Genomic DNA, 25,607 nt, shown 5'->3' with positions numbered 1-25,607 from the left:
TTCCACTTTTCCTGGGTTCCTAGTGCTTGTGTAAGGAGAAGTCACAAAACATGGAGAGAATGTTGGTGTATGTGGAAAAATCTTGCATGGACCTTGATTTCAGGAAGAACATACACATGTGCTGATAAACAGTTCGTTATCTAAGAAATACTTAAGAGAGTGTTTCTTAAATGAGAGTGCTTCTCTGAAACTGAGCATTTGGTTGCTGGGTTGTTTTTTTTTAAATATTTCAACACTCTGCTGATAGTGTTATGAAATCCTTGCTGGGCCTTCGCCAATTAACTGAATAAACTTTTACTTGTTTAATGATTTTATAACTCTCATATATGAGATAAACTTGCCATTTGTTCATTTAACTTCTCTCCTGCCTTTTGTGTGTACGAATACTATCTAATCTCACAAAGACCCCAAGTCTTTGAGACTTAAGTTCTTGCAAAGTTAGCAAATACAGCAATCAGAACGTGTTTGGACACAAAGGTTTCTTAATGTTTTTCACTGTATTTTTAGTATTATTAAAGATAATTACTGTTGTATTATTAAATACATTGAGCTGTTATATTCTGTGATGTAATTTTCCACATTGATACTTACACTTATTAGTACACATTCCATTTAAAGTCGTTTTTCATTGCTTGGTGTGTGACGTACTTCAGAGAAGAACTGAGATCTTACAAATCTGCATCCCAGAAATTGTCTGTGAAATAGTCCTTCCTAATGGCCGACCAGCCCCTAAAATTCAACTGAAAGGTTAAGATCAGATGTATGTTAATGTCACAGAAGACGTGAAATCACTGAGTAGGATTTCTTTAATTACAAGAGGATTGAATAGGAACAAAAAATATTCCCTACACACTACTGACTTTATCGATTTGTGATTGTTGGTATTATATTTCATGTTTTCAAGTATTCAAGTAATGGATACAAAATTGGAAGCATGAGGAAAGGTATAGAAATCATACCTAGAGGCAGTGAGAGAATGGGAGAATTCTCATTCACTACCAGTGACATAAATTTCTGTCCACAGGGCATAGGCATTGAGAGGAAAATAACTTCTATGAAACAAAGGGCTGTAACAGCCTCATTTTTTTCTCTGGACCCAGGTAAATTTCATCCTAAGACAATAAATAAATAAATAATATAAAGTGCAATGCTATTTTCTGATTCATTATCTTGTTAGACTCAAAATAAACATATATCATACTGGAATTGTAATAACACAGGCTTGGTACATACAGAGGGAATCACATCCAACTACTACATATGAAGAAAACATACAAAAGGGAATGATTTAGAGGAGAATGAAATTCTCTTTTAGACTGTGATGGTTCTGCTGTGTTTCCCCTGGAAGATGGTCCTTCTCATGTACAGACTTTTTTGCATATTTTCTTTTTTTAAAAAAAAAAAAAAAAGGAAGAAAAAATTCTACTGGTATATAAACAAATGTCAGGTATTTAGCTACTGTTATAAGTTGAAAAGCAATTTTAAAATTAGAAAGTTCAGGAAAATAATATAAAATCACTGTATAATAATATGTACAATACGAGTTATATATGTTTGTAATAATATCAAATGGTTTTCTCTTTTCTTTGCACTCTGTGTCACCTGAAAATGTTTCTTCAGGTTCAGGAACTGTTTAGAGACTGCATTTGTCAAATATTGTAGGAATAGGAGAAAGAATAATAACAGCAACAAATGATTCAATTATTACTACAATTATCATTGCTGTTCTTATTATGAATATAATTTGCTTTAACACCTGCAATGCGGCTGGTGATTTTCAGGCACTTCAGTGCTTTCGCTTTGTTCTACAGAGTTGATAACCAAGGACAGAAGTCAGGGAAAAAATGTCAATAAACAGTATGGAAAACGTACCCATAAATCAGCACTCTCTTATAGCAATGGAAGCAGACTCTTAGGAGGGTTTCTATGGAAGGGACTTAGCAGATAAGCCCTGGGTGGCTGGGCAAGGCTTAGGGTTGGACCATGGTGTGATGGAGCACGGATGGAGTGTGGTGCCCTGGAGCAGGTGGCTGGGAGCCTCTCATGGCAAGGCTGTGCTAGCAAGAGCATCAGAGCTTTGAAGGCTAAAGCTTGCTCCATGCAAGATGGGAAGCTGCTTGAGGAATTCAAAACCTCAGTAAGGGAAGTTCTTCGTGAGCCTGTGTAAGTAGGGATATGCTCTGAGATGACAGCAATGGGGCAACTGTGGTGTAAATCCATCTGGCTATATAGATTTCAGCGCTGCTCAGCTGAGAATTTGGCTAACAGCTTACAAATCCCCAGTGTTTCACACACTGGAGTACAAAACAACTGTTCTTTCAGCCTATTGTGTAACCGTGAGTCATTAGCCTCTGCTTGAGGATGATCCAGCTACCTTGTCAAGGAACTGGAACAAAACTGTGCATCTCAGGTGACTTAAGTTATACAACATGGAAAACAAATTCCCTCTGCCAGCATTTCGTGGGCAGCCCTTGCACATTCCTAGGTAGATGTTCAGTGCCATGGCCTGAATTTCCTCCCATAGAAAGGCCAGATTTGTAAAACTGCTTCTTACCCAGCCTTAAATCTCATTCAAGTCTTCAAAATAGATTCAGGAAGATTGTGCTGAAAAGGGTGATTTTCACCCCTGATGGCTGATTCGCCATAATTTCTGTGTTGAGTAGTGGTGCAGCTCAAACACTGAGGGAAGAGGATGAAGATAAGAAACAAGTGGCCAATACCACTTTAAGAATCCACAAGAGAAAAGTAATAAAAAAGAAATACAATAACTCAGATAATAAAAACATTATCTTACAGATTCCATACAAACTTTGCCTTAGGGAGGCCACCTGGTTTGTGTTTTACTGACACAGCTGTTCAGATTTTTTTTTTCCTTTTGCTGTATAAAAATAGAGGAATCTGAACAGCTGTTTGGGTTAATTTTTTTAATGCCTTCAGTAAGTAAAAATAAAGGCAAATAACATTAATAAGCAATGTGAAACTGCCTCCAAAGATGCTTTAAAAACTTTCCAGAATAATTCCTGGACCTCATCCATGACAAATAATGGTCTGTTGTCCATGGAAGAAGCTGAGCCAGATAGGCACATCAGGCATTTCCACTGGCGTGCTAGCCAGGGGTAGCATTAGCTCTCCAGCATCTCTTCTCTTCAGAAGGAAAGACTCGTTTAGATTGGGGAAAATTGGCAAACTTGGTTATATTGGTATCAGTCCACAGTAAACCTATTGACTTCACTTAAATCACTTAAAATTTCTGTAACTGAAACTAAAAAAAATCCAAAACAAAACAAATTTTGCTTAAAACCATCCATAACCAGTTTCATTGCCTTCCAGGGAACTACTCCTGAAGGAGGTGGTTGAAGGGAGAAAGGGAACAGAGCTTGTAAGGATGTCTGGATAGACACCATTTCCAATGAAAAATGTCATTTTTTTGCAATTTTCAAAACCACAGTGCTGGGGGGGGGGACAGAGGTGTCTGTGCTGGTTAGTGCTGTCCCTCCTGACACACAGCACACCAACAATATCCCGGCAGGTTGAAAATGAGTCTGGTTTAACTGGGTGATGGAATGAAACAAGTGGGAGTCATTTTGCTTTTTGTTGCCCAGTGTTTCACACACCTCTAGCGGCAAACCCTCTTCGTTGCCAAGACAACCCCGAAGAAATACGAAATCCAGAACAATACCCTGTGTACGAGAAGCCTCGTATTCTTTAGTGCACGCGTTCGTTTTGAATGTCAAGAGAAACACTGCCCTCCAACCCAGGTAAGTCCAGGTAAAGTTATAGGTGATATCTGTAAGATTATAATGACTTGCATTTATAGATTGTCTTTTATCCTGACGGCTGCCAAAGCTTGAGGGCCGGCACAGAGAGCCTAAGCAAATGTTATCCCTGCAGTGCAGCGTTGCCTGAAGCTGGCCAGACACTGCCAGGAGGGTTTCTGGGGGCTGTTGTGAAACTGAAGTCAGGGCTGGAGTGCTGATTGCCCTCCCCAGCCTGTGCTGCGTGTGGAGGTGGCTGCAGTGAGCAGGGAATGCCAGGCTGTGATGAGCTGCCTTTACAGTGGTTTCTAAAGATTTCTCGGGCTACTGAATGCAAGGTAGTGCAGCCATAAAGGTCTTTACACTCAGTAATTGGGATGGACTGACCTGGGCTCAATCTGTAGGTCAAAGGAAATATAAATGTGACTTAAGCCTCTTCACTTAATGTCTTGGCTCAATGCAGGACATCGGAAGGTCTGGAGCTTTGGGTTTGTTAATGCTTATTTATTTAACCCCAATGAATGTACATTGGACAAAGGTCCAGGAGGTCAGAATAAACATCTTCAGAGTCTCTTAGGGCATCCTCTTGCAGGCACTAGCCTCAGGGACTTTTCTGTTTCTCAGAAAAGGGTTATGCGCAATTTGCAAATATAAGATTTGCTTTTCCAAATTAATTCCAGATCATCTTTAAGCTTCCCATTTTATTCCCAGTGACAGGCAGTAAGTGATAATATTTTTTCTGAAGAATGATAGGAATACTCTTTTTACCATGCTTGAAGTTGGCACTGACCTCCTCATTAAGAATGGCTGCACCCTTAGGAAGTAATAGAAGATCTCCATTTGGTTATAGCTCTTTGATAAATAGGGGAGCAGCACTTGGAGCAGGAGACACTGGATTCTGCATAGCAATGCATCCATTTTACTGTGCACCCAGTATGAAGAGAAATCCATGTTAGCCTGCTTTAAATCATAGCAGCATCCCAAAAGTAAGCAGGAGAAATGCCATCATCTTTTGCATCCTTTCATTCTTTGGCTCTCTGCTTCCTTCGTTCTGTCCTTTTGTATCAGCTGCCTGTGAAGATGTTCCCAGCAGGAAACTTGGCAGCTTTACGGGCGTATCCTGATGAACTTGGTCTTTACACGAGCAGGAATCTCTGGGGGACTGCAGCCTCCTCTCTTCCACTGCACCCCTAGAACCACATCAGTTCCTCCTTTTACGATTGTGTGTTGGGGTCCAACAACTCCAGGACTTTTGGCTTTAAAAGGCTAGTAGCAAGCAGTAGTAGCAGGTAGTTTGGTCTAACAGGAGCACCAAACCACAACAAACCAGTTGGTGCTGAGAACTCCATGTCTATGCTATTGACGCTCAGGGTTTCTACCCTGAGTATGGCACTAGCTTAGTCCTGTAGACTGAGCTCTGAAATTGTGCCACGGTATGAACCGAACCACAGTAAGTCAGGGATTCACATTGGAAGCACACAGCTGATCCAGACTAAGACACAGATGTAGATTAGCGTTTTAGGAGCAGAGGATCAAACTGGCCAGTGTTGAAAAGCAAGTGTTGCCTATTTGAGCATCGTGGTGAGGCACTCTGAAGCAGAGCTGGGTCTGCTTTGACGGCTCCATCAGCACGTCCAGAGCTTCACCTTCCATTTATGTGACAGTGTCTCCCTGGCTGCGGGAGAAGGAGCCCTGTGAATGAGACGTGGGGCTGTACTTCAAGCAGCAACCCTAGAAGCAACAGTTCTGCGCTGTACCCTCGTTTGTCTCCCTGAAGAACAAACTCTACAGCACACTGGGAACCATCACACCTTCATCCCATTAAAAGAACACATCCTGTTAGATTTCGGGTGAGGCATCCCTGAGCTCAGGCCACTCCGCACTCCTGTTTTAGCACCTTAGAAACAAACTGAAAACTCCTTGCTGCTCAGGAACAAAGGAGGTGTATGGAAGAACTGCAATTTCATAAACTGTCGAGTGGGAGTTGGAGCTATTATAGAACATCCCGTTCCAAAAGGAAACAAATGATAGCCTGATGCTGCCGGGTAGTAGTGACGTACACGGCTGCAGCGTGAGTCAGTCTGTGTCAGATACAGACCTAGAGGGAAAACATTTGTGGCAGTGGGACCGATCACATGCTCATAGATGGAATTACCTCAGCTCATTTTTCATGCGGGTGTTAATGTATTTGCTGCACTTCTTGAGCAAAAGGCAAATAGCAGTGTAGAGGAAAAAGTCGCATGTAGGAGCCGTTCTATCTGTCTCTTCTTGCAGCCTCCTGCTTCCCACCCACATCCTGCACAGCCGATGATAATGTATCACGAGCCTTTTGGTATATCACTGTTTCGTTCAGTAAAATGGAATGTGCTGTTGTTATTATTTGTGTTATTTGGAATCACAAAGCATGTCCTATTCCAAAGGCATAGGTCCATGAATGGGACAATTAAGTGAATTATTAGGAAAATATTTTGTTTATCACTGAAGTGGTGTCTTGCTTTAATAGTTTACAGCTCAGCTGAATGCTTGTATTCATTTAAAAATGAAAACTGAAGCCTAAGTGATCCTTTTAAGGCCCTAAAGGAGCCTGTAGAGCTAATTCTCTGGTATGTGAGGGGTGTGTAATTATGTATAAATTGTGAAATGAATTGGCTGTTTACTGGAAAGTTATGGTGATCTCGTGGATAATGTCAGTCCAAGATAAGAAACCCTGGCCATGGTTTGAGGACAAGGAAGCTTTAGTGGTTATATTACCTTGAGGTGCTTCTATCCCAGACTTGTTTTCCCACCGTTTTGCTCCAGCTCAGCTGTCTCCCAGTTGTGCCAAATAACTCTTTGTGTGACTCTGCAGTGAGCCGCATCAGGAGCTGATGGGGGTTAAAGACCATGAGCAGAACATCCTGTTAAATAGGAAGGATTTTGTCTTCTTTCTTGTGTGTTTTTTTGTTTTTGCAATTTATTTCAACCAGATCAGTTTCCTAATCAGCATGGCCCCCGGGAAGAACTGCACTGGCCCAGCTGAAAGGTCCGAGTGTTCTGTGGTGGGGGGAGATGCTGGCAGGGGCTGATGGTGGGAACTCTGTGACAGCGTCGCCACCAAAATCTGCAAATCAGTAAACCATAGCCGGTAAAACATTGCTTCATTCAGCAGCAAAACAGAACAGCCGCTGTGCCTCCAGAAGGAAATAAAAAAGCGGGGCTGTTATTTGTCTACAGACCATGTAGCCAGGGCTGGAGGACAAACTGGGGGAAGGATTTGGGTTCAGGATGCTGAAGTCTGATGGACAAAAAAGGCCTCAGAAAGCAGTAGCAGTCATTGGGTGTTTCCCATCTCTTGTGCTGGAATCTCATAAACGTAGTTGACCTTTTCATGGCGGTTCAGTCAAATCTACAGCGAAACTACAGGTCAGAGTTGTCATCTGACACTCAAACAGGGCCAAAATAGTGAGCTCAGATCAATGATTCAGAGCAAAAGCAGAACTCTCCTTGCACTGGAACTGAGAAGTCTGGTTTGTGCCCATGTGTAATCGCCTTAGTGACATTTAAGAGCAATGTTAGAATGAGGAAGCTTACCTGGCACCCTTCCCCACTAGACAGGGAGAGGGCTTTGCTGCTGTAGTTGAAGTCCATAGGTGAGGAAACCACTCTGGGACAGCTTTAACCTGTAGCAACATTAGCAGAAGCAAATGTGTAGAAAAATGCTTCATTACACACTTTGCTTATAGCGAAGCCCTGGCAAACCAGGCTGGCTGCTCCCGAGACGGAGGGAAGGGGTCTGGCTTGAAGCACGTGGGGTGCCTATCTCCCCAGAACGGCAAGCCTGGGGCTGGAGCAGTCTCCCCAGGTCATCGTTATCTGCTGCATCCTTCCATCTCCCCTCCTCTGCCCTGGCATGGGCACCCTCCCCTCTTATCACTGAGGTGGCAACATTTTGTTTGCACAGCTGAGCGCTCTTGAGCTGACTGTGCATCCATCAAGGTCATAAAGTCATTCAATCCCTTGACCAAAATACCTGCAGCAGCCTCAGGTCAGAGCTACAGGACTGCACTGCTGCTGGCGTAGCTTGCAACACTGGAGGGGTAACTTCCCTGCTGTACTACAAAGCAGCTTTCCTGGAAAAGGGAATGTTTGCCAGTATTGCAAAATGGTAATTTTAAGCTCATAAAGAACTCTTACTGTAGTCTTAAAGCAGTCTTGCAAACCAGCCGTACCCTCTCTGTGCCAGTCTCAGATGAAGTGCCAACACCGTCAAATAAAGAGGTGTTTGCAGCATGTGCTGGTGTCCCAGGGCGGCTGGCACAGGTAGTGACAGCTGGCAAGGCGTCAGCATGCGGCACCGCTCCGGGATGCCGGGCAAGGGTTTGCCTGCTAGCAAGCGTGAAAAACGGGACTGCCACGGCTGCTCCTCCTCCAGCTCGCTGGATGGCATCCCCCCCAGCAGGCCTGCTGAAGCCATCAGCCTCGTCCCGCTGCGCTCGCAGCTCCTCACCCTCCCAGACCAACAGTCCTGGCCGTTACACGCGGCACAAAGCTCCAAAGAAGCGGTGAGGGGCAGGCGGTGTGCTCGGCCCCTGCGGGCTGCGAGGGGCTGATGTCGCTGGCCCGCAGCCCGTGGGCATGACTCATGCGGGGGAACAGAGAGCTCTTCATGGGCCGCAGGAAAACACGAGCCGCGTGGGAGGCAGCGCGGGAGGGCGGCGCTCCAGGAGGGAATGAGGCAAAGGTGCTGGAATGACCCTGGGAGCTTGGGGAGGCGGTACGGACACACACACCTCGGCCCCCAGCACCGAGGGCTGGAAGGAGGTCACCTCCTATTTGGATTTCTTCCCCTGAGTTGTTTTGAACAATTCTGCCTTTGTTTTTAGAAGGGATCGGGTGGGGGGGGGGGGGGGGGGGGGGGCGCGGAGAAGGGATTTTATTTTAGAGGAATTCCCTATGACTGGAGCTGCCTGAATTAGTCAGGAGCAGGGGAGATGGGGCGGAGGAGGACGCTACATATCCAGAAGCGGTACGTAGGTAGGGAGCTCAGGCTCCCCCGACAGCATGACGGTGGCAGAGGCACAGCCCATCGCGAAGGCACCTCTGCGGGGCCACCTTGCTGCTCCTGCCCCGTGCCGGCAGTGCCGCAGGGCTGGCGGAGCTGTGCAGCACTGAGGCGATGTTTTTAGCAAGCCCTAAGTGAAGCGAATTATGTGGATGAGCCCAAGTATAATCAAAGCTGCTGTCACCAGGCAAGGGAGGCATCTCCTGGTACCTGCCAGCGTCTTTACGATGGAGGGGAGGGGAAGGTACTGGGGGTCTGCGTGCAGAGCGGCTGCTGCTGCCTCTTGAGGAGGGGGCTGATGCCACCGCTTCTCAGTCTGTTACGTCAAATGCCTAAAAGCGACAGCACTTGTGATCATGCCAACATGAACAGTGGTTTCTGAACGCTTCTGAAAGTCTTTGAGATTGCCTGAAGAAAAACATCGAGTACTGAGGATGATAGAGCGTATTATGTCTAATTATATGAACCCCGGAATCAGCTGTTTCCCCTTTCTTTGGTCATTCTGATATAATTGGAAGCAGGAAGACATTGACAAAAGAAATACTGTTTCTGTGAGCCACCCAATGCAACCTATTTTTGCAGATTTTTGCTGAAGGTTCAGAACCAGCAAATTGAAATAATCTCACAGACTTACACAGAGTCTAAACTGGCCACTGCATCTGATTTTTGTAAATGGCTCTTTTATGCCTGCAAGAAACCAAATGAAACCTCCAGATGTAAATATCATTGAACTGTGGGACTTCGGAAATCCAGACTCAGCTGTACATCAGCTTCAGAGCCTGAAGTTAAGATTTGTTATTGTGAGTGCACATGCTGGGAATCGGGATGAATAGCAAACATGCAAATTCAGTATTTAATTACAAGTCACGTGGAATCAAAATAGACAGCTAGTTCCATTAACGCAGAGGCAGACAGAAGCACTGACTGTGATTTCCTATAGATGTGAGGTCACACTTGACTAAGTTGATAAGGTTGTCAGGATTTTGTGAAAATGCTCACAAACTGCAAAGTTTCATGAATTTTCTCATGACCAGAGATTCACACCGTGTTTACTGTTTCCTATTCAGTACGATCACTTTTCACTAACAGAGTCAGGAAAACAACATCAGGTGACTTGGTATGATCAATCAACATATCTAATGAACAGCCAGGACTGAATAGTTGGAGCAAAGGGATGCTGAATGCCTTCGAGTTAGAAAGTGATGGGCCATGGGTTTTGGTGGGTAACAAAAAAAGTTTGAAAAATATCAGCTTCAGTTTTCCACTGATTTGCTAACTAAGATAGGGACTTGTGCTAAATTTGCAATTAATATTATTTTAAAGAATAGATCAAACAGCTCAAGCAGATTTCCTCTAACTGACAAGTTCCATTAAACAAGAAAGCTCATTCTTAGTAGGAGATTTTAATATAACACTGAGAACAGAGAACAAAACAATGAATGGAAACATATCAGCAGTCAATTTCCTGAGTATTCAAGCCTGCATTATACTTTGTTCTTTGCTACAGCCACAGCTCTGTAATTATCAAGCGTATTCATGAGACTTTTTCCTATTGACACTCAGCATGAGTGTGGCTGGAAAGAGATTAAGCTTTTGTGGCAGCCATTTGAATTTGTCTAACTAAAAACAACCTGCGAGGCCGTGGGGAACTGTATGTCTCGGGGGATTTGTGATGGTCTGCAGAACCTGTGGGTCACAGGTTCAGACGTGGGTGTTGGTAGCGTGCAGGACTTGCAGCTCTGTCACGCCGGCTCGGCAGCTGGCTGCGGTTACGACTTGCTGGCAGGGCTGGCACGGTCGTGAAGCCACGACTGATGATGGGGCAGATGCCTGAAGTTGTTCCTCAGTTGTATGACTAAGACATGCTTGTTGGCCCACAACTGGAGATTGCTGGGTAAGCCATTGCCCAGCAGCTTTTCCTCAGGAAAGGAGTTCCGTTCCCCCTGGACTTCATCTAGCTTTCCCGTAGACACTGTAGCTGGTTCTCAGCTGATACTTGGAGTGGACTCTTGGGTCACACTGGGCCAGGTTATCCCCCGGTGCCGTGCTACCAGTGGAGCCTCATTTTGCTGTTAACTGTTGTCTTCGTGCTCCTTATGTGCCCCACGTCTGGGAATCCACGGCAGTGTGGGAAGTGATCTTTGTAGGAACTGGTCCCTGGACAGCTTTCAGTGCAGGTTTGCCTCTCTCTGCGGCCGGTGTGGAGAGAATGCGGTGGGGAGTGAGAACCAGGGTGCGGGGGGTGCTGGCGATGGCTTTGGGGAAGGTATCGGGGGTGGGCACGTGGCAAGTGGACTGCAGGGAGGGGAGCGAGGTGGAGGTGGTTGCTGCGGAGCGGTGGGAGAGGGAGCTGGGAGCACCTCCAGCCTGAGGACACCCAAAAGGCTCATGATAACACTCATGTGAACAGAGCCTTGATTTCATTTGCAGTAACCTGGCGTTTCGTGTCCATAGCTGGACGAGGCTGTGCCCATGCGCAGATGCGCTGCCCAAGCAAGAAGCATCTCTCCCAAGGGAGCACCGCATCAATTTGCTGTTTGGTACAAGTCTGGGTGGGAACTCAGATCCTCAGCTTGCAGCCCCGCTCCATTCCTCAAACTGGGGTACGCACCATGTCTTTTTACACAGTTCTCCATTTCTGTGTAAAGAACCATTTTAGCCAAAGATGGGAAACCAAAATCCTGTTTACTTAGGCTCCTTCGCAGTCCCATAGAGCAGGAGCGTTAGCGTTGGTGTTCTGGCTCTACTCCAAATCAGGTAATTACTGTGCATTCTGCCCTACTTACACCCCCCCCCCCCGTAGTTTCAATTAGAGCAATTGTTTTCATTTTTCTTTCCTGCCCTGTCAAGTATTAATACAGTTGCTGTTAAGCTGCTGGTGTGGTCCCTCGCTTAGGTGTTGTGTTTCCATGGTAAAGGCAGACATCCTTGTATACATACCTGGACCAAAGCGTCATTGGCACACACTGGTGTCATTCCATAATGGAGCTGCGTTGGTTTGCACCGTGTGAAGATATGACGTTCCTACGCAGCCAGCCATGTTCTTCTCTCTAATTAAAGGTTCTGTATGAATGCTTATAATCTATCTATTTTTCTACTTGCTCTTCAGCTCGGTTTGCAAATAACCTGAGGTTTGTCTAGTCATTTATACTGGTGGTCACAGTGGTGGTATATAAGCAGTATGGCGTGCAGTTTTCTAACGTGCTTTTCCCCAGCCTTTCAAAAGTGGCTTTATAGGGATATCTAAGCATTGTCAGTCTTGGCTGTAGTTGGGCAGATAGAGTTCGTAATGTGTGATATTTTATGTTACTAATTGCTGGAAAACTTGGTCTTTGGAAACAAATGTCTCCAAATTCATCAGGAGAATTAAGAACATGGAAGCATGCCTGAAGGCTACACAGCACAGGAGATGACCCGCTTGCAGCTTAAGCCACCTGGCATGTTGAGCACTAATGTTCACAGCTGAGGGCCACAGCACTTACTATGCTGTTTATCTGATTAAGAGAGCCTTCCTTTCATCAGGTAAAGAACTTGGCTTGCAATGGCGTGTGTTAGGGCTGGTGGGCTATGTGACACACAGTGGGGTGAGGTTTGCTGTCCGATTCTCTAGTCTGTCATGTGGCCCATCAGATGCTTATCACTGCCATATGCATGGGCTGAATGGATGATGTTGGGGGTGCACGGAGACTTGAGCAGGTCATGGCTGAGGTTGCTCAGCTGCTCAAGGCCACGGTGGCTGGAGTCATGGGGACCTTTCTAGTGACCTCCCACTAGAATAAGGCCCATGTGCAGAGGTACAAGTAGGCTGTCTGTGATTTTCTACATAAAATAAGCAGGGATTACCTTTCCCAGCACTCCTGTTGGACAGTTTTCTGAAATGCATAAAATGCATTTGTGGCTCAGTTTTCAGTAGCAAAGGAAGCTGGAAGCAGATTCTCTGCAAACATCTGGTTGATTCACATAGGAGGCAGTCGAGTTGCCTACCCATACGCGTCTGGCACGATACAAGATGCTGTGATACACTACAATGCCTCCACGTGTCCCACATTAGCTCCATCTGTCTCTAAAAGAGCACGTGGGTCTCCTGTAAGTCCTATGTTTTACCTGCCAGCCCTGCAGGTACCGTAGCTGATCACAAGCTTTTAAAATACCTCTAGACGCCTATATTCAGACACCTCAAGCCCACCCACTGGTGAAGTGTTTCAGCTGAACAAACACTGATAAAAATTTGTCTTCAGAATGAGATGTTGGGAAATTAAAAGATCCTTTGTAGCATTAGTAGCATTTTCATTCCAGATTAAAGCTATAGGCTGTACCCTCAGCACCAGTGGGAGAAGGGCTGGCACCTTCACGCAGCAGCTGAGTAGTCTCCTGGTCTGGGGAAAGCTGGGAATGGGGTGAACAGATACCTGCGATTGACAGGTGTGTGTCAGCACCTCTCATAGGCAGCATCGGGCTCAAGGCAGCCCTGAGGCAGGTCTGTATTGAAGTACTGGGTTTAGATGATGGTAACTCCTACCCTGGAAGCTGTTCTCAGGGTGGTACGAGCTGCAGTAATCCTGAGGACATTCCCACATAGTGCGTGTATAGAAGTGATGTAAAAGGTCCCTGTATACTTCCCAGTCCCATGACAAGTGCAGATCAGCTAAGCTCAAGGATCAGAGACCAACCTGTATCTCATTTTATCTGAACTCCAAATTCTCATGATTTCAGGTAAACCACCCTGACTTTGCCTGTTCTCTCACACTGCTGGTTTTTTTTTAATAATGTATTTTTTATCCATATGGGGAAATATTTGGTGTCTTCAACAGCTTCCCCAGGCTTCTGAATTTCTGAAATGACAGTGGCACTGTAGGTTTTAAAATGACGATCAGCGTGACCCCAGAGCTGACCGCCACTCTCTCTTCCTTATGCAGTAGCTGTTTGCAGAGTCAGTGCAATTCTTTATATACAGGTTTTTTTCACCCCCTTCATGCAAAACAAAAGGGTTTGGTTGTTTTCCCAAAGCAAACAGTCTGTGTCAGCTGTCTCACATGAACAAAAAAAAAAACCAAAACAACCAAAACAGCATAGCTTTTATGTCCACATCCATGAGTGGCAGGTCACAGGTTCCCTGCAGAAGTGACAGGGAAGGTAAACAGCTCAGAACACGCCGTGTTTGCCGTGCCATTCCACTGCGCAGCAAAAGCTGTTCCCAGCCTTTCTCCCTCTTATGCGGCTTTGTAAATAGCAGTTAATAAAAAAAGAAGCCAAATGATCGTTCGTTACGAGACTCTAATTACAGCCCACCCAAGACTTTTCTCCTGCACGAAAGGCCTGTAGGAATTTAGCCACCGTGAGCTAAATCAGGGAAGGTTTTAACTGTTGGGCTCAATATAAAACCAAATCAAATATGAAGGAATACACCTCTCGTATCGTGCTTTTCCAGGAAAAGAAAGTTCTAAAAAGGCAAAAGCCCAAAACACCGGAAGGTTTTATTTGTACTGATCTGTATGAAGCCAGTTATTATCCTATCGATTGTTTGTGGAGTCGCTGTTTACACAAGTGAAAAATGGCACATGAGAACACGTACCAGCGGTCTATGTTTTCCAGTGAGGCCCCGCAGTGCTGGGACCAGGAGCGGGGAGCCTGGCCGCTGTCCGGGTGTCCCCTCTGGTGGCTCGTGCAGGCGTTTAGAAGGGACGAGATGAGCCACGCGCAATTCAGAAGAGCTTCAGGGATGTGCTGCATTTAGATGGCTGCCTCTGTGGGATGTGGCTGGCGTGGCCACTTCTCCCCAGCCGTGGCCGGAGGAGGGCTGTGGTTTGGTGCCTTGTGCCTGGTGGCAGTCCCTGCTGGCGAGCGGGGTCTGGAGGCTGCAGGTTTGGTGCAGTGAGGGCAGGAGAGCCTGTCACTCTCCAGCACACTCATCTAATGTTGGCAAAGGGTGTAATTGTGGTATCCCACCCAGCTCTTGCAGAGGCTTTAGAGGAGAACACGCAGATGGAAATCAGGTTTAAACTACCTGCACCTCCTTGAAATCACTCCTCGGAGAATCGTTTACCAGGTAGTGCAAGGCTGGGTAACATACTCCGGACCATAACGAATCATAAGATTGCTGACAGAGACCTGACCTCAGCTGGGCACAGAGGGAAAAAGGATGCTTTTGAAATCAATTTTCTGTCAAACCAGTTGCCAAGGTAGAGGTTTTAACAGAATGGATGATACTGTCCCTTCTTAACTCAAATCCTGCCGGCCACATTTCACACCATCTGGAGTTTGTGCAGAGCCCGCTTTGGGAAGCCAGCCAATAAAGAATTACAATAATCTAATCTTGCCGCGATAAAAGTGTGAATAACCATTTCAGAGTCTTGACTGGAAAACTACTGCAACCTGTCAATGCACCTTAGATGGTGGCCGAGAGGGCAGCTGGTGACACACTGGAAAGCGTGTCTCAGGAGATAAACAGGACTTGGCTCATACCAGGCACCGAGCTCAAAACAGTCACATTTTCATCAACTGAAACAGAGGATGGAAGGAGAATGTAACTGTTGGGCTTGGGAGAGGTGACAGCCCCCATCCACACTGATCCCCACGGACACCAAGGCACTCAGCACTTTTTGGGAGGGCTGGGGCTGTGTTTTTACAGCAGCTGCTCCAGGGCCACTATCTTTTAAGCCTCTGCAGCAGTCTCTGCTGGAAACCTTTGGTTTCACACTTTTAATTGTTTCTCAGATGGGATGAGAGTTGGTTCAGTCTTTGGTTTCCAGTGTTGTGGAGTTCCTAGTGGCAATTTTTTTTTTGTCCCAACTTAAAAAAGGGTTGCCACGTAGCTTTCCCCACATTGTCTTTGTGTGGTGAAATAGATGATTTCACTGTAATGGCCACTAAAATTTTTAAATGGCAGTTTTCAGGACTCACTAGTGCTTGGGAGACAAGGCATCTGCTTTAGCAATGTTCGTGGCTTTACATAAATTTGCTTCTTAGCATCACCTTACAAAGGATCCTGGGACTCACCGACATGAGCATGCACTTTGCCACCTCTCAATTCACCTTGCACCGTGCTTTATCTTTGCTTAGTCTGGTGCAGCATAGATGCTTTCTGTTTCCACCACGTCTCCTCTTTCAGCCTGGCTGCTACAGGAGGTGGGTAACTCCAGAAACCTGTGTCAAACTCTAAATGAGAAACCTGCACTTCATGCTGCTTACAGAAAAATTCTGCTGCTTTCTTCAAGGGATGTTCCCAAAACAGGCATGACGTGAGGCAAACCAGAATTACTTTCATTGACAGACAGGTGCCTTTACGCTGCTCTGCAGCACTGAAGAGCTATGTTCTGTGGCCCTTTTGCAGGCACTCACAGGTAAAACAGTGAAAGTAACTTGCCCCAAAATCCCATAAGCAAAAGCTGCCCAAGCCTGGCTCCATATCCAAGTGTTTCATTTTCTTTGTAATTGTCCAGCAGCCCATGGCAGGCCTGCTGCCGGATACGTATTGTGAAAGGGTCCCAAAGCAGGGTTTGCTGTTCCTCTCTGTTTAGGTGAAGGGTTTTTCCCTGTTTTTACTGGCATTGAGCTGTGTGGTCGCTTCCAAGACAGGCTGCTTTGCACACAAGAAGAAGTGATGCAAGCTGGGGATTGATGCGAGAGGCTTGCTGTCACTCACAAAGTGCAGGAAAGGGACTGTTGCTGGGGAGTAAATCCCTCAGTTCCAGCCCACCTAACCAGCAGCTGGGTTTCTGCTTCGTACCTGGAGTTAGTGTTTGGGCTGCCTGGAAACTGCTGTGGGGTGAAGTACAAGGATGCTTATAGAATTAAATCACAGACTTCAGTGATTACAGCATTATTTTGCACCTCTCCTGTTTTTATTTCTAGCCTCACAGCCGATTGAAGCCACCTTTAAGGCAGGAAGTTCACTAAGGCTGGGACCTGACTTTTACAAGCCTCATCATTTGTTTCAAACCAGATCTAACTTCACTTTTGCTAGTTCAGGTCAGTGGAGTTACATCCCTAAATCATGGGAATTAGGACAAGAAGACCCCCTGTAGCACATTCTCTCTGCAGTACTGTGCACAAAGGGAAGAGTTATAAAATAATTCAGGTGAAGTTTCCAAAGTGGCTATCATCTAGTCATGCACTGATGGGTTGATGGTTTAAATCCATGGTAAAGTGTGGGCTTCAGAGGAGACAGCCCGGCATCGCTGGCTGGAGCTCTTAAAGAATGGCATGATACCCAAAAGCCCAGTGGCAAACTCCTTGGCTCCTTTATGCAAGAGTGTGTGGAGAGCGACCACCACTGTTTAAATCACCCATCTTGGGTTTCTTAGTGCTTCAGAAAAGGGCAGTTTGCGTGCATCGCCCAGAGAGAGAAGATGAGCACTGATGTGCCATTCAAAACCATTGGTCTGGCCTTTATGGATCCAGCTGTAGGCAAGGGCTGGGGTGAAACATGTCGTGGGAAGGCAGATAGCACAGACATGAAAGCAGCACAAAACATGAGAGCCTATAAATAGCAGGAAATAAAGAACAATACTGTGATAAAATCCATAAGACAATAAAGACCAATGTGGCAGAGACCGTTTCCCCCCCACCCTTCTCCAGAGTTTCTCCTCTTTCTCAAAGCTGCAGAGATCATCTGACTGCTGCGTGGTAAAGCCCAGCCAGTTAAGCACCAACTCAAGCGCTTGGAGCTTTACACAAAGTATTTCAAAACCCTGTTCCTCTTTCTTTCTTGATGTCCTGCCATGGCTATTGTGGTATTTAAAACCATTCCCAACTCACCAGCTCGTCAGAGCAAGGAGAAAAGAGGGAAAAGGAAGGGGGAAGAAAGCCCTATGGAGATTCAGTCATTAACAGCCTTTATAGGGTTTCAGACATTTTTGTGGTAATTCTTTGGAAAGGACACATCCTTGATGAGCTGGGGTTTATTTTGCCACTGGCATAAGAAATGAGACTGTTTCCAAGAAAATGTTTGCTGTTTACCAAGAGGAGGGCAAATGTAACTCGAAAATGGCCATGGATGTGAACTAGGAACCTTGTTTAAATTTTGGGTAATTACCAGCTCCTGACCTGGCCCCTTTGAACTGGATGAAGAGCCAAGGAAGCCTCTGGCAGCCTCTCCATCATCTATGGCTGTGCAGTGGGCACTGCAAAGCTCCCTCCCGTCTCTGGCAGCGGCAACTGAAGGCAGTGAATTACCCTGAGAGATAGCAGAGATAGCCATCGCGTGTAAGCCTGGATCTCCAAGGGACATGTCCTGTCAGGAGGTAACCGCTCTGTGGGCCCAGGATGTCTGAGTACAGCTCACAAGTTCACATCTTGCTGGTTTGGTGTAACCTTCTTTGGGGACCAGATTTTCCTGGGCATTTCTGCAGGACTCCGCCACGTGCTGCCCTAATTTCTGAACCAAATCTTCAAATGGGGTAACACTGACTTACGTGGAAGGAGTGAGGCTGCTTTATGGCGGTGGAGGACCGATGCTTTATTGTAGGGAACAAGAGGACATTAGCTTCAGAGTTAAGGTCACAGCTGGGACTGGAACTCAGGAATTACTGGGCAGGTCTCTCAACTGCTTCTGTTAGCTTGAAAGAGGGAGTTGTACTGAGGAAAACCTCCAAGAATATCCGATTTAATGGCAAATCCAGTCTTTTTTTTTTTTTTTTTTTTTCCATTCTAAGATGCCTGCCTACTAATGAACGCTGCTTTTTGTGCTCGAACAATGGAGTTGCTCCCTCCTGGCCCACCCAATCCTCTTACAGGATCCCACAAGGGAGACGCAAGGACAAGCTCGGAGGTGATGTAACAGGAGAGGTGCATTATGCAAAAGGCGACCACTTGGGCTCGCTGGGATCAGAGGTGACGGCGAGGTCTGAGGAGGTCTAGCTAAAAGATTGGCTGGCCACCACTAGTGCTACGTCACACTCCATCATGAGGCATGGCTAACGAACGGGGGATTTGTGTCCCTCCACAGCTGGGGGCTGGATTTCTGCATACATGGGAGCATGCCCCGTGTTATGCTCTTGAGCTTTGTGTCCCTTCATGTTCCGTTACGCTGTTTTCAGTTCTGTTTTGTGGCGGCAGAAAGCCTCAGGGGTTCTCCCTTCCACCCCATGGGCTGCTTCTTCCATCTGAGGCTGTATTTTGATCCTGAATAATGTCTACAGTTTTCTCCTGTAGGGTAGTGGGCCAGATATTCCTGTTCCACTTCTTTTTTTGGACAGATAAGAACATTTTGAGCAAGGGGATTAAGCAAATCAGCCAATTCATATCTTCTGACTCCTACTCAGTGCTTTAACCCATGTGAAACATCTTTCCCAGAACACTGCAATGTTTGTGAGGGGTCCTGGTAGCTAGACATTTGACTTCATCTGGTTTATGGAATTTTGCTTGTTCTGCCTTTCTTGATCATTAGTCCACGAGGCAGCTTGCGTGCTTTTCTGTATTCAACACTTCTTTTCTGCCTTTTTTTTTTTTTTAACATTTCCAGAAGGACTTGTTCCTTAGAACAGATGAAGCACATACCGAGAAAGCGAACAGGCCAGATTGTCTAGTGCTTAGCACCCACCGTTGAGGACAGATTTTCCGGAGAGCTCAGTTTCCAAGGAGGCATCTGAATAAGTGACAGATATTCAAAAGTGGAAATGTGCCCACTTATTTTGGTACTCAACTAGTGCTAGAGCCACTTTGAAAGACTTGCTCTGCTATGGCTGTTCTCCCTCGCTTATGCTACAAGATGTCCACATCTCCCTGTTGTGTACCCTATTTATGTCCCCCTGCCATGCTTACCCTCATGCCATGCTCCATCCCACAGGTCTCATCCTGCTTGTTACCGTGTCCCTCTGCTGTCACTAAGGGGTCAGCATGTACGTACACTCACATTTCCTTCAAGGGGCCCATCAGGGCTAATGCCCCAAATGCAGAACATATGTGCAACATAAATTAATTGTTAAGACTAATGCTGATTGAAGTTTGGTAATTCAGCCTGCAGGATATACCATATGTTTGAAGTGTATTGTCCAAGTTTAGATTTTAAACTCCCAAGGGCAGGGACCACTCCTTCCTCTATGTTTACATAGCACCAAGAAGACCAACGGTGCTTGGGTCTGAAATACATTAACCTTAGCCAATGCATTGTTAATTTTAATAATGACTAGTTAACATTAAAGCACAATGGATAAAATATATAGACAAAGACATATCTTGGCAGGGATTTTTGTCATGGGTTTGATGCCAAATTCCTACCCAAGTAAATTCTCACTGGTCATCTGAATCGCTGACATTGTCTTGGAAAACTCACCCTTCATATTGCACCATCCTGGTTTTCCCTTGTTCAGCAACTGACACTAAGGCATGGACCATTATTTAGGGTAACTTAGCCAGAACCCACCTAAGTGAAAAGTCTGGAATAGGAAGGGACCTAAATGAGATGCCAGACATTGAGCTCTGGGAATCACAGAGGCAGGATGGAGATGGACAAAGGAAAATAAAAGGTTTTGAATGTAAGAACTTAATGTCATTTCTTATTATATATCTCATTAATCTGTAGTCCCCAGAAACCACACTCAAAGGTTACTGTGCACAGGCCCTCCAGCGGGAGGATAAGAGAACTATAGGAATAAATCCAAACCTCGTCTGAACTGACAGGCTGTTTTTCAGTGCGAGTTATGCAACATGTTAGTACCTCTAGGTATAGGACCAGTGGGATTTAAACTTGTACAGCAGATGGTCCGTGCATCATTGCTGGAATGTGCCTGCTGACCCTAGGGCAGAGCCTGAATGGACTTCAAAAGAGAGACAGAGCATGCTTCAAAGTGTTATTGTTTAAATGTTCCACTAAATGGGGACTCCGGAACAAAATATCTAGCTGAGGTCAGTCTGAAAAATGTCAACACACATAATGAGAAAACAGCATGTTGTGTGAGAAAGAATATTTCATAGGGATATTCTGGCTATTTTGAGTTGATAAAAACCCACTTCTGTCGTGTGTCAGCAGCTTGTCATAATCTAAGTCTCTTTCCTCGTGAGCTGGGAGCTTCATTTGCTTTGTTGGAAAGAGCAAGGTCTGTACACAGAGGTCATAAAAGCCTTCGGAAAAGTGTCGATTTGTCCCCAGCCAGGTATGCTGGGAGAACCGTCAACCATTATGGCCAAGATGTGTTGCAATACTGCATTGAGTTCGCCTTGCCAGCCTCCCGCCCGCTCATCTCAGAGGAATCTTGTGAGGACCCCGTGTTTAGTTTAAGAGCATGATCCTGTGATTTATAATCATGTACCATGTTCTGTTCTGTTCCTCCCAAAGCCCGTAATGCCCACTCATAGGATATTCTTTCACCAGTGTAATCCACAAGTTTTGGCCTCTCCTCACTCTATTCAGGGGGACTTTCAGTAGGAAAAAGATTGAGTTTGTGTTGAAATCAATAGGATTAATATCACAAAGAAAGATTTCTTAGGCAAGTCAAGTTTAACAAGAACAAGCCTTCAGTTGGAAATTCAAGACTTGGCCTTTGATTTGCTGGTCCGGCTGGGCTGCATCTTAGGCGCTGCAAGTATCAATGGTCCAGTAGCTTTTGTTCAACAAAAGGTTTCTGTGTTGGCCACTGGCAATTCAACATGGGTGGCTGAAAAATAATTTCCTTTACTGGAAGCTAACAGCAACAACCTGAACTTTCACAGCACCTTGTCCTGCTGGGGCATGCCTCTATCTTGATGGAGACACATTACAATAACACAGAGATTAAAAGCTAACCCTCCCTGCAGACGTAATAATGATCCAATGCCAGGAAGAGCAAACAAGACCCTTGTTAAATAAAGGGAAGGCTTGTTCCCTTCACGTATCAATATTCAAAGATCAGCCAGCTTGGCACGCCGGGGTGCAAAGAAAGCCACTGGGCAAGGTAAAAAGCTAAAGGGCCTGGAGAACAGTAAGTGAGATGTCATTAAACTGAGAAGATAACTTGTGCCTGTTTGTAGAGTCTCTGTATCTTTGTAACATGTCGTAACTGACACAAAACTTGAAGAGCAATCAATTTAAGTGGGTCAAAAATAGCATCCACGCCCTCGCTGGAGTCCCGGTTGTTACACTCAGTATCACTGCTCAGCTGTTAGCTGTGGCTCAAGTTAAGCAAAAACTAGTAAAAATGTCCCTAACCAACTATGAATTCAGCAAAGCTTTCAGGCTTACGCTTACCTTCAGTGTATGCTTAACTTCAGCAAGGATAGAAACTCTTTGTTAAATAAGACTTTTAGACCTGCAGAGAGCTGATAACAAAATCATTCAGAGTTTCATCTTTTTTATTCTGTTTGCAGAGTGCTACAAATAGCTGATACTGGATGTGTAGATTGTTGCAAGTATTCAGTAGTCAAAATTCAAAGTGTGTCAGTAAGTTAAAGGTGACCTGTTATCTCAGCGTTCCCAAAGTGGAGGAGTTACAACACATCTCTGCTTAACGTAATCAGGTTTAGGAATCCTGGTTCCCTAGAAATAGTGTCACTCCAAAACAGACACACTCTGCAAACTCTCCAACTTCAGCTTGTTAAACTGTTCATAGAGAATAAAAAGCATGAGTCAAGACAAAGTGAATTGGTTTAAAAAATCAGAACAAAACTTTGCACAACAGGGAAATAAACTCCAGTAAACCGAAGGAAAAGATATTACATCCATTATTCAGTTCGCATTTTTTACTCGAGTATAATAGGACTATAAACATTTTCTGTCAACAGCTTACAAAGAAACTTGTTCTGAAAGTGATGCATGGTGAGAACTTGCATCTAAATTGGGTACATCTAAATTAGACTCTGACTATGGAACATTCCCAAAGGTGGCATTTGGTTAGAGCTAGTCAAGTAACATGGAAAAGAGTTCACAAATATTGAAAGAAAAAACACCCCCAAACCTCACAGGAGCCCTCCCTCCTTATGTTCCTTGTGCAGAAGTATTTGGGGGACAGCGTGTTTATTTGGGTTTGCACGTTGCGGGCATGTGGTCCCCAGTTCTTGCAGAAAACACACTATTTGGTATTCTCCTCTTAAGTTGCAAAACATGGCCAAGTGTTTTCCGAACAAGGAAGGATTTATAAGTGCACGGGGTGAGGCCTACACCATTTCAGTTCTCACTGCAGTAGGTGGCAGAGATTCTTTACATTCTCTTGCTCATTTACATTAAGCAAACAAACAGAATTCCCAAACCATGAAGCCCACAAATTATGTATGTAGCTAGTCTACGTAATCACAAGTTCCCTTTATGGTTACTTTTATCTTCCCTTTCTCTCAAGCTTTCCCTTGCCTGTATCGCTGCTGGTCTTTACTAAGCCCCACATTCTACAAACATTTATGCGCATGATTTACTTTATGCTTTTAAGCAGTTGCAGCAAGTTCAATAGGTGTAAAATAGATAATGAACTAGAACACAATAGACCTGCATATCTGCGCAGATCAGACTGAACCAAGTGAAGTTACAGCTGTACAGAAAGTTCAGCATGCGGGTAAGAGCTTTCAGGGCTGTAGCTTGCAGGACATACCAGAACTGGTGTTTGTGTTTTGCAGCACCTGGCACAAAGGGACTCCAAATCTGACCAGGATCCCTAGATCCCAACGTACTAGTAAGTAGTGAACTGCCATAGGGACGATAATTAGGCACCAAACAGCAAGTACTCAGAAGTTCGCAAAGACTCTAACACAGGGTATTGCCAATACATCTGCTGATGTGTGCATCTGTAGATTGTTCATTCAAATGCTGCCTCTTTTGGGAATGCAAAAAGATTCCCACTACCCATCAGCTGCTACCTGATCTCTTTAAAATAAACTTGTCTTAGTGGGCATGTGTCTGCATCACCAAAGAGACTATCAAATTTGGCACTGTGCTGCACCAGGAAAGCCAAGTCCAGGTGGCGGTGACTGCTCGACATTCCTACTCTCAGATACCCTATCGTTAGGTCAAGGTTGTAGCACAGTGGCGTGGGGCAATGAGCCCCCTGCCTGCATGCTGCCTGTCCAGTGGCTAAATCATCGTTAGCCCAGACATTTGTTGCACACCATTATACAGGGGTACACTTAATATCAGCCAAAGGAAAGGTGAATGACTGTAAGCGCTTTGACAAGGCTTTAGTGGATATCCAGCAGGGACAGCAGCGTGCCAGGTGAGAGGCCCAGCCAGCAGCTGGCAAGGCGTGTTTCATGTAGCTTTGTGAACGCAGACTATGCAAATATATTCAAAGGATGTTCTAGAGGCAAATTGGTTGGAGCTAAATTTGCCCAGATGCTCTTGAATGTGCTTATTAGAGCCCTTAGCTTGAAAATTAGCTGGAACTGATGAGTTGAATCAGAGCTGGCTTTAGGATCTTTGCAAATTAAGAAAACCACAACCGGATTAAATGTGTGCATGTCTACGTAGCATGGAAATTCATCTTTCAATGCTTCCTCCCGCTGCTCCCAAGATGAGAGCTTCACAACGCTTAATCTGTGGAAAGCTCCTGTTAGAGGTCTGGGCAACTATTTTGCCTTGAGTTTGTAAGTTAAGAAAAAATGGAAAAATAGTTTTGATTTTTTTACCTGCATTTCATTTTACCTGCAGAGGCACTCCCTGGCAGTGAACTCACGCCTCCCCTCTCCTGTTACATGTTCCATTACCAAAGGTGAATAATCAAGACAAATATGAAGAATGAGAGAAGTATGTACTCGCTTACTCAGATAATTAATGTGAAGGATGAAATCACCTTAATCCTGAATTAAAAACAACTACTTCAGGATCCTGTTACGGTGGCAAAAGATGCTGGAAGGAGGTGGGATGTGTTGTGTCAATGGCTGTCATACTTTTGCTTTCCTGGACTTCTTCCCCTGATAAGCGCAACTGTTGAAACTTCTTTCACCTGAGTATTGACTTTAAAAAAGAAAACTGTCTTGAGCAGTGGTTTAAGTCAGTTTCTCCAAGACAACTGGTGGAGCATGTCTGCTCAGCCATGGGGCATTTTCACAGACAGACAGACGGTACATTTGCCCGTTTGTGGCCGCCTCTGCAATCTTTCGCAGAGGTCCAGGGCAGTGGCTTTGCCATCTGCCTGCCTCGGTCACCCTATGCCAGGCGTTAACTTGGATCAGGCTTGCCCTTATGGCAGCTACACTATGCCTGACCCCTGCGTGGGTGTACAAAGGTGGGAAAAGGGTGGGCCGTTTCCTGCGCTTAAACAACTGAGCACTGTTAGCTCAGGGACAATTGAGCCTCTGGTGTTTATACTGTCTTTGTCTGGATAAACTGTATGGATACAGTCCCAATGCAGTCACTAGGTGATTTTCTTGCTGATTTTCATGGTGCCGGCATTTCACCCTTAATGTGTATTTTAGGCATCCCACCTTGAATCAGTATCTCAAGCCTCTTAAAACTGCATTACGGTTATGCTTGGATTTAGTCGTTGGTACTTGTCTTTTGCTGAGGAAACCGAAACTGGGCGCAGTTTTGTAATGTGTGGTCTTCCTGGTGCCCTATAGAAGGTTAATGTCACCTCCTTGTGACACATTAAGTCATCCCTTTGCATAGTCTACTCAAGTAACCTCAAAGAATTTGACACCAAGGATGTCCCAAGGGATTGGCCTCCCAAAGCCACGTTCCAGGATTTGAGCACTCAGCTCAATGTAAAGCTCAAAATATTGCTGAGGCAGAGAGAGATATTCAGTATCTTGCACTTCACAGAACCCAGATGCATTTTGCACGCACCAGCTATAATGTAAGGAATGCGGGTCAAATTGGAGAATTTCTCTTCTTTCAGCCTCCAGCTTTTCTAATTGCGTTGCAGTGATTGGTCTTCAGCTGTGAGGAAATACAGAAAGCTCCTATTTAGTAAATT

At 45.2% G+C, this 25,607-nt stretch overlaps 1 protein-coding gene across 8 annotated transcripts in view; it reads left to right on the top strand.

Annotated features, from left to right (window-relative positions):
- Positions 1 to 25,607, top strand: part of SLC6A6 (solute carrier family 6 member 6) — a 121,356-nt gene that overhangs the window by 22,739 nt on the left and 73,010 nt on the right. For 4 of the 8 annotated variants that reach the window (XM_056335647.1, XM_056335650.1, XM_056335642.1 and 1 more), the window contains exons 3-4: positions 1,025 to 1,100; positions 3,603 to 3,758. The exons of the other annotated variants lie outside the window; for them this stretch is intronic. In XM_056335647.1, the coding sequence (XP_056191622.1) occupies positions 3,728 to 3,758 (31 nt within the window). In that variant the 5' untranslated portion in view covers positions 1,025 to 1,100; positions 3,603 to 3,727. The remainder of the gene's footprint in view (positions 1 to 1,024; positions 1,101 to 3,602; positions 3,759 to 25,607) is intronic. 8 annotated transcript variants of the gene reach the window in all.

The sequence above is a fragment of the Falco biarmicus genome, chromosome 4 (genome assembly GCF_023638135.1).
Source record: "Falco biarmicus isolate bFalBia1 chromosome 4, bFalBia1.pri, whole genome shotgun sequence".
Lineage (NCBI taxonomy): Eukaryota > Metazoa > Chordata > Aves > Falconiformes > Falconidae > Falco > Falco biarmicus.
Note: the sequence above shows the minus strand (reverse complement) of the source record. Positions and strands in the feature narration are given on the sequence as shown.